Source organism: Manduca sexta, chromosome 11, assembly GCF_014839805.1.
Source record: "Manduca sexta isolate Smith_Timp_Sample1 chromosome 11, JHU_Msex_v1.0, whole genome shotgun sequence".
In the NCBI taxonomy this organism is placed as follows: Eukaryota; Metazoa; Arthropoda; class Insecta; order Lepidoptera; family Sphingidae; genus Manduca; species Manduca sexta.
The window spans coordinates 11,736,920-11,752,323 of record NC_051125.1 but is presented as its reverse complement, the minus strand read 5'-3'; the positions used below and the strand labels follow the sequence as shown (position 1 = coordinate 11,752,323).

Here is a 15,404-nt window from a genome sequence, read left to right as displayed (position 1 = left end):
CTATCTCCATTGAGAATCATTAACCCTACGAGTTATTTTAGTTGTGTGTAAAACTAAAGGATCCGGAGCTTCTGAATTCAGTCTACCATTCCGAATGTATAAGCCTAACTAAAAGATTCCTTGTATTTGTCTATTTTTATTGATGGTACAATACAATCCTAAAAAAAGCATGTTGATACACAATACCTATGTAATATTATTTTATTACCTTTTATATTTTTTTATATTAGGGTGTGGAAATGTGGGATATTAGAGCATTTTGTACGGCAACACCTATCAGTGCGCAATTTATTTAGATCGATGGTGTGAGTGTCAAGTATTTCTTTTGCGATTGATTAATTTTTATCGCTAATTATTTCAAGTACACAAAATACTTATTGTTTTAATAAACTTAGTGCTTAATAAAAAACGACAAAATGGTAAGTTTTTTGACTCGTAAATGCTCATTTGTGTCATATGAAAATAGATTGGTACCGTACTGTTCGAGTTCGACAGGTTTTAACTATTGAGCTGCGATTGCGATGTACCCGCGGCGTTTTGTAATGAAAATAATAAACTACAGCCTTGCAGCACGGTACCGTGTGTCACATGCTTGCGAAATGTTTGAACATTTCGGGTAGATATGGCATTCGTACTTGTGGCGGTGGTACTTTAGGTGCATGTCACCCAGGTCTTCGCCGAATGAGTATAATGAGTTCGACTGCATATGTAATGTAAATGTTCATGTTTCAGGGTAACGAGAACTCTATTCCTATGGAACTATGTTCAAACTGTAAGTATAGATTCATTCATTTGTGTGAGTTGACTACACTAAGTAATCTGTTGTGTTTACAGTTAGATTAATACTTGTTTATAAATGGTCTATACTAATTGCCGTCAATGATAACGTAAACGCGGTTATTGTAAAGTTAAAGTGAAGTTCTAAATGCGTAGAGCCATGAGCCACAGTGTGGTCTAGTTTGTTTGGAATGGTGTGATGAAGCATGCGTCGCTGGAGGGCTGCGTGGTGTGCATACCTATGTAACATGGGATTTGTTTTCAGCGCGTGTAAACTGCATTGATTTTAAGGTGGAGAACTGTGAGTGTGGTAGTGTCACTCGTGCCAGCGCTCATCTACATGTTAGCCCACAGCATGCACACACACACAGACACTGGTCCAGAACAGTTTTTACATCCACACATGCATGCGTTACACTGTTGCAAGTGCATCAATAAACAAACTACTTGTGTATGTATTGTGTAGAACACACAGACTGTTCACTGAACACATGTACACACATACACATGGCGGTGACTGTAGTGCACATCCATGATGGTGATGTCACACAGGCTGCTCTTGTGGAGATGTATGTCATGTTTAATTTTAAGCTTTGGCCTTAACATATTACGCTTTCTGTTTAAATAGACGATGCTAGTTAGCTTTGTAGGCGTGTTCATGCATATTACCTGAGACAACAAATTAAAAGCTGTTCTGGACATTAATAGTTAGGTGAGCCCACATGCTGTATGGCTAGTGCATCCCGTTCCACGTCAACATGTAGATGACAGTGTACTATCGATGTTCCCGCAGCTGCGGCCACGGCTGCAGATGGATTTGCCTTTCTGAATTGGAATGCAATATTCATTTATCAATATGTGTATTGGCTATATTCAAATAATTAAAGCCTGGAATATAGATCATTACATAAATATAAATTTTATCTGGGGTTCTATACAGACCATAGAAATTTAAAGTCTTTGGAAGATGACAGTATGTGGGTAGTGAAATTATTTTGCATTTTTATATATTATGCATAAATAGGTTTGAGACATATCAAAATCAAGGCCATTGAGATATTGAGTAGAATATTAAAGATCTTTTATAAATGATTTCTTTTACAAGTCACAAATTTTGAGTTTTTGCTGAAAAAATACTTTTCCTAGTAACATAATTAAATTCATAAATTGATTATAAATATAGATCATATGAAAAAAAAAGTAATTATATCTCTACTCATGCTCATTTGTAATAAATTAAAATAAATACTTGGAAATTGTCCGACCTTCAAAATGAAATAATGACACATCCCATAGAATAATTTGTATTTGTCTAATTTTGTATGTATGTAGTAGAATGCAGTGAAATGTACTGAGACAAAAGCATTGTAAACATCATGCCAAATTGTTTGGATCAGATACACAGCTTTTGGCTCAGTGTGATTATATTTTCGTGAATTTGGCTAGATTCCTTATAACATTTGTGAAATATTTATACCCATGAACAGATTCTTCTGCAATGGTGTAGTTCGAGACATGTCTACAGCCTGAATATGTAGGCATATCAGTGTTTTGAGGCATAAACAATAATAAGTTGTCCACAAACATCTCAAGCAAAATGAACGATACATCTTATTAGTATATTGTTCTTATTTGATATTAAATTCGGGTATCGGGAGTTAAATAGTATGAATTTTAATTAAGTGTGGTAGAATTCGAATATAATATTTATATGCGATCGATCAGTTAACGGATACTATAGTTATATTTTAGGCTTTGGTTTATTCTAAACTATTAACTTACTACTCAGACAAGAATTACATATTATTCGCAGTAAAACATCCAAGGAGCAAAATATTCAACTGAACATCCAAAATATTATCCAGTCCAGATTTCTAACTTGCCTCGAGTCAAACCCCAAGTGTAGAACGACACTTCCTAATCCTTACGTTAATTGTGGACGGCGGTGTAACACAATATATAATGACACCTATGTAAAAACAACGAATTTGAACGAACGAACGCCTTAACACAGTAGTCAATTCAATAGTAAATATTGATAGTCTCGAACTCCTAAATGCCATTGTTTGCAAACGCTATAATCGCATCACGTCGGGCGCTAGATCCGATAAGAGTTATTGTTTCCGTTGACATGTTTAAAATTCCACACAAAATTAGATCGAAACTATAGGAACAAGTTTAAATAACTACTGTGGTCGCAATGTTTGTGTTGTGCACACCAATAGCTAGGTGTCGATAATATTAGAGATAATGTCGACTGTGCGCGGTAGTTGTGTGTTGGATATGGCACCCGTTTGATGTTGGGCGAGGCGCGGTGATGCCACACATTGTCCACCGAGTGAGCACGGCAGGCTCGGTGAGACGTGCCGCGGCTCCGCACGGTACAATGCTTTGTGTTTTTTATAGAACAGTTGAGCCGGCGACGAAGCTCTATTAATAATGATTATGTCGGCTCGCGGGCTGATAAGCGGCCGGCGCCCCTCTCCTCCTCCTGTTTTATGCATATGCCCATGTATTCTTCGGCGGATGACGCACTGTAGGATAAACAGGCTCATGTAATATTAATGAGGTTTTTGTCCTCATGTTGGTTGTACCGTATCGGCGCATGAGCGTCGGTACTACTCCTTCGTACCTACTATTTTAGTTTTGTTCGGTGACAAATCGTTTCTTCTGCCTTTGTAACTATGTGGCTCCACCGCTCTGGTGTTTATTTCAGGCAGGTCATAAAACACGACAGTAAAAGCTAATTATTAAAATTACAAAATGAATCAATAGAAATTCAAAATGGATGTTCTCAAAATATTATAAAACCAAAATAGTAATAATATTATTACTATAAAGAATAATGGTAAATTATGCAATATCATGAAAATTATATAAGTTCAATGTTTACATTTTAGCACAAAACTTAAAAGAAATTTATTTAAAGTATAACAATAAAATTATATTTCTATAAGGCAGGGAGCTAGGTACGTCAGATATACCAGAAATTCTTTTCAAAAACGTTTCTCGCATATTTGATGCTCAGCGACATTTCCGTGTAAGGACTATTGTTTCAAACGTAACTTTGTATTATAGTTGCGGCGACGACCTTAACACACGTGACCTCAGATCTTAGTTGTTTCCAATTGCAAATTAGTAAAAATATTCGCTGCCGTAATGGCTTGTACTCTAGTAGTGTTCATTGCGTCCATTAATGGCCAAAAGGTAAAATGAATTAGGGAATAGTAAAAGCACGCGTATCGCTAGCGAAGTGGCAGTCACAGGCTCACCTCGATGTGTACATATAGCAGAGGTATGTGTAGACGAGGCACGAGCCGCGGCGGCCGGCGTGTGCGGTGGTAGTGCGAGCTGCTAGTGCAACGTGACGATACAGGCGGCGGCTATCAGCTCGCAGTATCGCATTGTGCAGTTTCCGATCCGAGGTATGACGTTCGGCGCGCGTGTGTGCAGTCGACGCGGACGAGATCCGGCGGCTGGGCAAGCGGTTTCGCAAGCTGGACCTGGACAACTCCGGCGCGCTCTCCATCGACGAGTTCATGTCGCTGCCGGAGCTGCAGCAGAACCCGCTCGTGCAGCGCGTCATCGACATATTCGACGCGGACGGCAACGGCGAGGTGAGCGCCTTACACGCACATATCCGTACGTTGCGTCTCCGACACGTAGGCGGTAATAGGCTCGCGGAATAGTGAGAGATAACTATCTATTATTCGTCGAGCTTACTTCTGTTCCATGACAAAAAGGCGATTCTGTCAGTCCAATCAATCCCGGTATTCAAATTGTAATATTATAATAATTGATTGAATCCATGATCACATCAGATACGATGTAAAAATTGCACGCCTTTGCGCCAATAACCTGTGTTCGATTTGATTAGTTCAGTTCAATTATCAATTGTTTGATGGGATTTTCCAGGTGGACTTCAAAGAGTTCATTCAGGGCGTGTCGCAGTTCAGCGTGAAGGGCGACAAGCTGTCCAAGCTGCGGTTCGCTTTCCGCATCTACGACATGGACAACGACGGATTCATCTCCAACGGCGAGCTCTTCCAGGCAAGTTATTTACTAGTTTTGTAATGTTAATTGTTTATAAAAACATTGGGTCGAGTCACGCTTGTTTTTTTTTTATATGGGCACTGCAATGTGACCACACAGCACCTGATCGTAAGCGTAGTGAGGTCCAGATAAAGTATCGACGAAGGCAGATGATTATTCCTCGCCAGTTGATACTCTTATGCCGGCCTATTTGAACTGGATATGTGTATACCCTGGCTGATCTGAGAACGCGACACAGTGTGGGCGACTATGCCGGGGCCTAAACACCATAATATGTATGTTAGTTTTTATCCGGACATGCAGCACCATTACGACGCAGACATTGTCTCGGGACAAGCCATGCATTGTCAGATTACGGCTGTGGCAGGAGCCCTAGTTCATGTCATTTATATAAGTAGGGGTAAACTTCTTTCATCATGCTGTGTAAAGCCCAAGACAATTCGTGCTCAAATAGAGCTTCAATTAGGCGGAGTGAGTTTCTTGTAACAAGTTTCTAGCGACGTGTGTTTCCTAGCAACGCGGATGAGAATTGGTTCGCCATTGTGTTTACTCCGTCTAATACTGGCTTAATTTTAATGTATATACAGGCGTTAAATGTGTATTTGAACATGGTCCCCGTTGTACCATCAGGTGCTGAAGATGATGGTCGGCAACAACCTGAAGGACACGCAGCTGCAACAGATAGTGGACAAGACGATTTTGTTCGCCGACAAAGATGAGGACGGCAAGATCTCATTCGAGGAGTTCTGTAACGTGGTGGGCAACACTGACATACACAAGAAGATGGTGGTGGACGTGTAGGCGCCGCGCATGCGTCGTCCCGCCCCCTCCCTAGATAGATCACTATTGCAATTGCGTCTGCGCCGCGCCGCTCACCCGCCCGCCGGCCACGCGCCACACGCGTCCGTGTATTTATTAACATATATCTATTCCTTCAAGTAGTGCACGACACGGTACAGTAGGAGCACCTCTATCGAACGTGATCTCATGCAAACTGACTTATTTAGTATCGGACGCGTGCGAGTGGTGTCGGCGCCGTACTCCTGCTCGCTGCTGCCTCGTCTCGTACAATGTCAATGTCTAGTGACAGTTCGCACCACAACATCAATTCTCGCGTATTTTGTTTGGGACCGGTTTGGTTACAAAGTGCGAGTTGTGCCAGTTGACCTGGTTATTGCAGTGGACTTGCTTTGCTGAATTACTATGCGACGGATATTTTGCAGTTTTGCCTAATCGTATCATAATGCGTTTTATAGCTATGCAATAGCAAATCATATTTAAAAATGAAGCCGTGATGTGAGTTCATATTAAACGCACTTAATATTATGCAGTCAGCACGAACTGTTCACTGTCAGTTCGGCGCGGAGCTCGTACTGTGTGACCAATCGTCAACGTCATCAATATCCAAGCTCGTGGCATAGTTTTAAACCTGATTTACATAACAGGCATTTCTCAAGTTCGTCAGAGTGAGGTGGAGTGAGGTGGAGTGAAGCGGGTTGAGGTGGAGTGCAGGCGGCGGGAATGCGGCGCGGAGCGGCGACGCTCCTCTTATCATAATTCATTAAAGTTTTAAACTCTATTTAACTATAAGATTATACATTATACTATTATATATTATTGTAGTTATACATCATCAAATTTAGACTTTTATCGTAGTCGAATCAAATGTAGAGTTTTTTTTATATTAATAGTTTTTGTTGCAGTAATTTTAGTTATTTTTGTTATTTAGTATTTTATCGTAACATTTTATTGTTCAATGCAAATCCACGTAGTCTGTGTGTGTCCGGGAGTGCCGGAGGGCTCGGCGCCTCCGCGCGGACCTCCACTCTCTACACTAGTCACAACCGACCGTTGTAGAGCTCTATTACATTGGACTAAAGTCACTGTCAACATAACTGTTAGTATGCATAATGCATTATGAATAATATGAATATTTAGGTACACGTTCTGTGTTCAAATTCTAAAGTAAAAATTTAATAAAATCAGTAAAATTAGGATGTAATCACACTATTCGTAGTAAGTGGAGAGAACTTGCGCCGTCGCGCCGCAACCATCCTACACCTATTCGCGACACGCCAGAACCGAACCAATACACCAGTGAACATAGTTGTGCGACTACACCACAGCATGACATACAAACACCTAGTCGTACGACTACGCTGGTACAACCCCCAAGCAGTCGTGCGACTACATCGGTAAGGTCGGTCGGTGGTCGTGCGACTGCGTCGGTAGACATTCTCGATAGCCTCCTGTTTCTCGGATTTGTTGTCTGCGTAGTGTTTCTGTGAGGGTAGTTTCATCGTAACATTATATCCAGTGACATAGTTGTAGCGACAGAACAGTCGAGTCGCGAATACTTTACGAGTAACACTCAATCGCCTTATCCGAATTTTATACGATATATGTAATGTTACGTCGATAGCTTGTTTGTGGTCTGTCCTTGTCTGTGTGGCGTCAATTGTGATCGCGATGATCATCGTCGATGTACCTCGTAGCACCCCCCCGCCCCTTTCACCCTCTCCCTCGTGTCTCCGCCATCCCTTACTTCCTGTGTCTTCTGCTGTGGGAGCTGGAAACTTACTCAACACTACGCGCTGTGTAACTATGTCGGATATTGTTAACATAGAGTTTCCGATCATCACGTCCAGCAATAGCGAGGAATTCTCGCGCCTTGTTGCTGAAGACAAGATGCACAATCGTTAACGATAATAGAAAACAAACAAATGTAGATATTTTAGCGATAAGTGTATCGTTAAGATATGTCATTCCCGTGCATTTTTTTCCTATTAGCGTTAACGATTGTTCATATGCATCTTGTCTATGGTGCATGTAGCGCGTCAGTGTCAATGCGTCGGGGACACATTTAAGAGGTCGTTGAAGTGCTTTTCAGAGTCTGGGTTACTGACGCTTAGAACGCATGATGATCGGAGTCTATTTGTGAAACCCGTGTTGAGAGGTTTCCGGCATCTCGCTACTATCTATTGCGCTTTAGGTTATATCTCTTCTGAGAGAGCACGTCGAAAGATGCGAGAGACACTCGTCTTGTCGGTGTCTAGTCAGCAGTTCGAGGTGTTCTCACACGATGGTACTCGCTGTGATAATGTCTACTAAACTGCAGTCGCGGTACACACCCAAACGTCTGAAACATTCGAGTCGACAACGACTTAACACAAACGAAGCATGAGCCTGAAGTGGACGTGACCGAACTCCGCACACAATAACAAAACTAATGCTTCCACCATATGTGATTAAAGTGTGTCTATCGAGAGGTTTATAAATCCTCGATTCCATGTGTCGAACCGTATGTTTTAGTAGTGTAGGGTGTGTGCCGCGGATGTCTCCCCCCAACCCACCCCCTCCTGTCCCGCAGGTATTCGCCGCGCTGAAGTGACGTCGGCGGGTCCTGCTCCTTGCACTCCTCATCCTTGATGTTTGAACACGTGGCTCGTTATAGATTTTACATAAATAAATTGTACAGAATATTTACGTACCTATTTAATATAACTATATTTTGTGTTACCATCGCCCGTCTCGTGTAAAGTAGGAATGTTTAAAGAAACCTTGTGAGCCGATCCGCTAACGTCGCGATGGATTCATGGCGTACTTCGTCCCGCGCCGAGCGTCGTGCCGAGCATCGCGCCGAGCGTCGCGCCGTGATCTCTTTCCTGACGCGAGAATGTGTACTGAGTGTGCAAAAGACTATATCGTCGTGCATCCATCGGCGTTGCGGTCGGTTGAAATGTTAAAAAACATTTTAATTAATTTAGTATAAAGTATTTTCTTGTCGTCGTGTGTTGTTTATATAAAGTTAGATAACAAATGTGCGCAAAGCGACGCGGCGCCGGCGCACTGAGGACGCTTGTAGATGATGATAGATCTCCTATCCAACTTTTCTTAGTACGTAATTGCGGGCCAGTATACAGTGCTAGTACTTATTTTCACTATAATAACACCACAAGTTCGGTAAAATACCTACCTTTTGTAAGTTGATAAAGAACAATTCAAACGTCTACAAGCATACGAAGTCTGCGCTTTCATTAAAACCGGACGGTGGTCCGGATACAAGACCAGCTGTTTGAAGCCACGCCTCAGTCCGTGCGCCGGCGATGGCGCCGCGCCGCGTTGTTGATAGTGTTATGAATATTTAATGCGAATAACTTCGGACGAGTACGAATGTGTATCGTTCACAGCTTTAACAAATTGTGTGGTTAATTAGCAATATGATTCTGAAGCCTTATTCGGGGACCGACGGTGCGCTGCGCGTCTTCCAGATCTGCCTTCCGACATACTGTCCGTTCCACAGTACAGTGTTGTTTTGTTGCTGTCTAAAATATATCATAGCAGTAACTTAAAAAATACATAACATAATTCACCGCTTTGACGAATCTTGATGGTGATACTCAAAGTTCTGTGGGATTGGACACTGCGACATATGGCAGTGAGACGAAGGCGGTGCAGCGTGCCGGCCGTGCCGGGTGAACTATGCTATGATACTATATTATACTATACTTAAGCTACAATTATGAGGTATAGTACGAGTACACAATGTAAGGTCGGTGTCGTGTCGTCTGCTCATCCATCGGTAGGTAGCGTGTCTTATTAACTCTACTCTTGAGTGGAACTGAGGAGTTTTATTAAATTTTCAAATTTCGATCGCATATTTTCTTTTTATAGCAATTTCAAACCTTTGTATGTCCCTACCTTCCCTTGTTCCTGTGGTAACGTATGTCACAATTTATTATACAGATTGAGCGCGGCCAGCAGGTGTGGACAACTCTTGAATCGCAATGGCCATTTTACGTATTTCTTTTTCTATTTAAAATAATGTAACTTTTATTTATAATATTAAAAATGAATACCTTGCCTATACTAATACATTAAAAGCTTTTGACACATTATGGATTATTGAAGTGTTTCCTACATGGTAATACCTCTGAGGCTCTGCCATCAGTTGCATTGATTCACTAAACGGAGTAGTTATTTACAGAAAAATATTTTTATACCAATGTTTACAGTTTTGAATGGTCATATTGTTCATGAATTATTATGTAGATTACACTTTCCACTCTTATCGATGAATTCTGCAATCGCGTATGAGGGCGTACGTCTGATGTGGGACCAGGGCAACATATATGTATTTCCAAGTATGCTGAAAAATTATTTGGCTTTTCTATGGTTGGTTATCTGCTTGGGCACAAGGTTGCCCAGCAAGGTGATCCTCACCAGGATGTTTTGGTCACTTGTCTATACTGTATTCTGAGGCACCAACAACTAAATTAGATTTAGGAAAATATAAAGAATATTTTGTCATACACAGTATACAGACATCCATAATAATATATAAAGCTGAAGAGTTTGCTCGTTTCAATGCACAATCTCAGGAACTAAAAACCAATTTTTTAAAAAATATTAGTAATTGGAAGCTTATTACTCCTGAGTGCTTATATTTAACATCAAATGTTAATAATTAACAAAATTATCCAGCATTTGAGGAATATGATAATACTAGCCCTATGTTATATATTGCCCACTACTGAGCATATGAATGAACCTTTACTACAAAGAGGTTTTAGGCCTTAGTCCATGTTGGCCTAGTCAACAGACTTCACATGGTCTCTTAATTCACATGGAGAATTTTTAGGCCTGTAAGTTTCCTCTCAATCCTATCAATATTTTCCTTAAATTGAATGATATATATACACACAACTTTAATGAATCATAGGTGTGTGAACCTGTGGACATTCATCTACTGTGCACTCTTGTTTGAAGAATGTAACCAATAAATATACTATGGGTACAATAGCAGGAGTAGCCACTTTGATAACGGCTCATTACAACAGTATTTGTGTATTTAGTGGTATGCTTTTTTGTGTGATTATCTTTTTCATAAAGCTAATGAAGGCAAGTCAAGATCATAAAAGGTCATTCCCACTTTCATTAATTCATATTGAATTAACAGAATTGCTTCAGCTTGTTACACAACACATCTTATGGTTATTTTTTTGTGGAATGTTAGCAAATCAAACTCTGTTTGTATTTACAATGCAATATATTACTACCTAACTACTTAAATAACAAATACACTAAACAAATCTAGTTGCTATGGCTAATAACTTGGTGTAGTCCGCTCCTTTGGCATGTGTCCTCTCTTTAAGTATGGTCCGCAGTATGGTGGGGATGGGTACATGGATGCGGGTACCGAGTGGAGTGCCATTGTCATCTATCAGCACAATGTTGTTGCTGTCAAACTTGGGCACCTTTACGTTTTGAATCTGTTTCAAGCCAACAAGGATGCCTTTCTTCTTCTGCCCCTTTATTGCCACCATTACCCTGTCACCAATGAAGCCCACACCTGGAAACATAATATAAATATAATGTTTACCACATTACATTTAAAAAAAACTGATTGTGCAGTATTATTTTGAAATTTCTGGTCCAATGTAAGGATGACACAATAGATCTATTCATGCATATTGGAGGGTATTTGGTCTTGTTCTAATAACCAATTATCGAATAGCAGCTCTACCGGCTGTGGTGGCATTATTTTAAAATTTTGTTTTGATAATATGTATCAGTGCCTTAGGTCATTTACTTGTCAGCACATTCAACATAATATGTAGGAAGAAAATTTCTTGAGTAAGTATATAGGTATGTATGTATTTTGTCTTTAGTAACAATATAATATAACTCTTGGGAAGTAATGTAGATTGCTACCCTTTTGTGTTTTATAATACGGATGAATCAATTGGTTTATTCCAAGAGTAATCTGTATTTAGTTAGTTTGTTAGCCGAAAATTCACTGTCACTTAAAATACTCAAGTTCTACATCAGTAGCTAATTATGAACTTTTTATAAACCAAAACAACAGAGAGTACATACGTTTTTTGTTATAAACGCAGATAATTTTCGGAGGTTTTCCTTCGGCCATCGCTCTCATGCCAATCTCAGAGTTGTCGACAACGCGCAATCTCGTTAATAATCTCACTTCATTCAGACATGCGGTTGTGTGGAAACCGCAAGTTAATTGACTTGGACATAATTTAGTAATTAAAGATTTAAACATTGTTGATTAATTTAGCTATGAACCGATTAAAATTAGGTTATTTTTTTGACAGGTAACAGCTGTCAAATTGACGGTATCACTATTTAAAACAAATAGGCAATGGAACTCAAAACCACACTAACTAGCTAATCGGCGCGTGTTGATAGATCAAATATTATTTATGTTCGCTGCAGAATACAATATTATTATAGTGATAGAGAAAGCGCCTCTAAATTATTTGAGTTAGCAAAATTCAATCAAGGAAAATAAAGTTGATTATAATCGATCAAAGAATAGGTATGGCAATAACAAAAAATATGGCAAAAACTAGTTTATTATTATAAATAGTGTTGAAATTTTACATTGGTTTTATTTTCGACTGCAAATGAGCTCATACATCTTATGATGACAATTAGCCATCTAATAATTTAATTATCAGCGCCTTTGAATATAATCTTTCGTTGGTAAAAGAGTAAGTATTACTGGATAAATTCTGCATGTCCTGTCGGATAGTTGTCTCTATCCGTATGGTGAAAAAAAAATTACAGGCCATGATTATAGTGATGGTGGTAAGTAGCGTTGATGGATCAACCGGTGTACTTACACCGATACTGTACTTACATACATTCTGCAAGATATGCCAGCATATTCAGGTGACAACACGATGCAAGGACGTGACGTCTTTCCTTAGCTAACAATATATTTCGGTCTTCAATATGGGAACTACCTCACATAAAGTCAGGTTCACCATAGACATTATGCAGTGCTGTTATTAAAAAATCCAAGAATAAAACAGCTATGGATGGAAAATATGTTACTAGCAGCAATGCTACTATAGTTGCGCCGTATTCTACTCCTTTAAGTATACAGGCGTGAGGACATTTGTGGCTCAATTATGAACGCATGTTATTCGACATTTAACGATCTCAGTGCCCATGCGCAAAGGTTAGCAAAGCAAAACTGGCCTTTCACGCTAGCTACTAAGGTTATTGGTGGGCACATTCATCGTCCCTCTTCCGCAATAATAAGTCGAGAAATTCAATTTCTTATCATGTTTACAGGTTAGCGTATACACTATACGACGTTATTAGCACAATTTATCTAACTAATATGAACAAAAAGGGTTTGATTTTATATATTATGTTTGTCATGGATAGACTCAATAAATACTACTTTACTTACTTTCAATAGACAAAATTACCCTTCTGTGCTATAAAGTACCTACTTTTATCCTGAGAATGAACGCTAATACAGGCAGAGCGGGGATCAAAAGTTAGTTCATTTTATAAATGCTAATGCTTAATGTCGTAGTTTAGATTTTGCATATGGACTGCTACAGTGATATAGTTACGCTTGTATACCTAATGTACCAGTTATAATATGTCACTGTAAGCGACACTATTATAACTGGAAAAGGTCTTTCACGCGGGTGAAACCGCAATCCACCCGTAATATTATTTCGTTGCTTATTTAGAGCTGTAAGAGCACAAGCCATGACAGTAATAGGCCTTGATAAGACAAAAGCTTAACTTTCATGACAAATTTGATTTGAATTTACATTGAAACTACGTAAATAGATAATATTGTAATGGTCACTTGGAATGGCTTACATTAAAGGACCAATGAATATTATTTTAGTAATCCGACCGGAAACTATTACACTTGTACGTTAAACCATTAATAATTCTACATGTGTCTTCAGTACCTAATGTCATCTTAGTTTACAAATAGGTGAGATTATCACAACAGTGCAAAGTATTACAATGCGTCGTTTTATTGGAAATTAAAATTCTCGGAGGAAAGTTGATTCGCACCACTTGGAAACTTCATCTGTCGGCACTGTGCGTTTTTCGTGATTATTTTTATCACGAACTTGTAAGTAATAATAACTTGATTTTCGATGACCATGTACGCATGATATGGAACAAATAAGAAATATATTAATAATATTATGCGTTAGATTAGGCCTTAGTCCACCACGCTGCCCTAGTGCGGATTGGTAGACTTCACACACCCTCGAAATTCCTATAGAGAACTTCTTAGGTATGCCGGTTTCCTCACGATGTTTTCCTTCACCGATAAAGCAAGCAATAATTCACAAAGAATACACACATAATTTTAGAAAAGTCGAGGTGTGCGCCCTTGGGTTTTGAACCTGCGGACAATTCGTCTCGGCAATCCGTTCCACAACCAACTAGCCTATCACTGCATCGAGAAATATATTAGATTTTTTTTAAGAAATATATTAGAAATAATATATGTATTTCTTATTCAAACAAACTAATACTATAAATGTGAAATTTTGTGAAAATAGTTGGATGTTTGTTAGAAGTTAGCGCCGAAACATATCAACGGATTTGGTTTAGTTTTGGGACGCGGGTAGACCATGTCCTGGATTAACACATAGGCTTTTGTCCCGGTAAAATGATCCAACGGGAAATAAGGGATTTTTTAATGTTTTTTTTTTTATTAAATGACGCTTGCGCCGTACAGGTGACACTATAAATCGTGACAGTGATTTAGGGACTCTTGTAGCGAGAAAGTATTTTCACGTAGGCGAAGCCGCGAGCAACACCTAGTATATTAAACGAGAGTGAAACAGTACCCGTATTGGAATTAATTGGTACAGTTCGCATCAGGAGTAGTGACAGGAAATCAGACAAACCGATCCGTCGGGCATCAATCTAAAGTTATAAAGACGAGCTGGAGTGGGATTCAATTACTGATTTTTATTATTTTGTCGAATCAAAAGAGTATTGATTACACAATCAGAGCGGAGGTGGCTGGTGCCTATTGATTGAACGTCGTTAGGGCACATCTCGGGTTCTCACTTCTGCCGAGCGTCAATGATTAAAGGCGGTAACCCAATAAGGAGCGGATTGCGCGCGGTTATCGGAAACAAAACAAAAGAGTGGCGGCGCGGTGCGACGCGGTGCGGCGCGGCATGGCGAGTCAGGGGCGCACTGCTGCCCCTAGTGAGCAGCGAGTATTGCCGTACGTGGGTTTCTGATGATATGACGTAATTAAGATATTATTACTTTAATTATTGTCCTAAACTTTGTGCTTTTACTAAGAAAGTTCACGAGACGAATGCAAATTAACAAGTAGGAACTAGGAATCTCGTTTTAACTTTTGTACTTAGGTAAAAATATTTAGCGCTGTTTGAATGAATGTATCAATTTTATTTGTGTTAATGTCAACATTTCAGTCTACAACGGCGACAAAATTAGTGAACTTCGCAGCAGTATATCGGTGCATGGGGCCCGTTCAAAAATCACCAGATCCGCGCCTGCCGCGGCTCGGTTTACGTCATTAGGGGCGCGAATGGGTATCGCGGGGCGTGGGGTGAGCGGGTGCGCGGGGAGAGGGGCCGCGGGCTCGCTGACACCTCAAAGCTTTTAAAGATGTTTAAGATCTTTTATGGTGGCCTTTTAATGGTTCGTTTTCGCGTTCGTTTCCGGTGGCATTGTGTCGCTGTCCAAACATCACCCCCGCTCCGCCGCGCCCCCGCTCGCGCCCCGCAACCGCCTTC

At 40.0% G+C, this 15,404-nt stretch overlaps 2 protein-coding genes across 3 annotated transcripts; one reads left to right on the top strand and one right to left on the bottom strand.

Annotated features, from left to right (window-relative positions):
• The first annotated feature begins 165 nt into the window (after positions 1 to 165).
• LOC115446162 (calcineurin subunit B type 2) lies at positions 166 to 9,488 on the top strand. Of its 2 annotated transcripts, XM_030172727.2 has the most exons (6): positions 166 to 419; positions 733 to 772; positions 1,043 to 1,078; positions 4,231 to 4,394; positions 4,693 to 4,827; positions 5,461 to 9,488. In XM_030172727.2, exons 1-6 carry the CDS (start codon positions 417 to 419, stop codon positions 5,629 to 5,631), a joined length of 549 nt encoding a protein of 182 aa, XP_030028587.1. In that variant the 5' UTR covers positions 166 to 416; the 3' UTR covers positions 5,632 to 9,488. The 2 variants fall into 2 exon arrangements, with proteins under 2 accessions (XP_030028587.1, XP_030028589.1); XM_030172729.2 differs by lacking the exon at positions 1,043 to 1,078.
• Positions 9,489 to 10,860: 1,372 nt separating this feature from the next.
• LOC115446157 (39S ribosomal protein L14, mitochondrial) lies at positions 10,861 to 11,960 on the bottom strand. Its single transcript, XM_030172722.2, has 2 exons — positions 11,710 to 11,960; positions 10,861 to 11,182 (listed from the first exon to the last, which is right to left on the bottom strand). The coding sequence occupies exons 1-2, from the start codon at positions 11,891 to 11,893 to the stop codon at positions 10,914 to 10,916; spliced, it is 453 nt and encodes a 150-aa protein (XP_030028582.1). The 5' UTR covers positions 11,894 to 11,960; the 3' UTR covers positions 10,861 to 10,913.
• Positions 11,961 to 15,404: the final 3,444 nt, after the last annotated feature.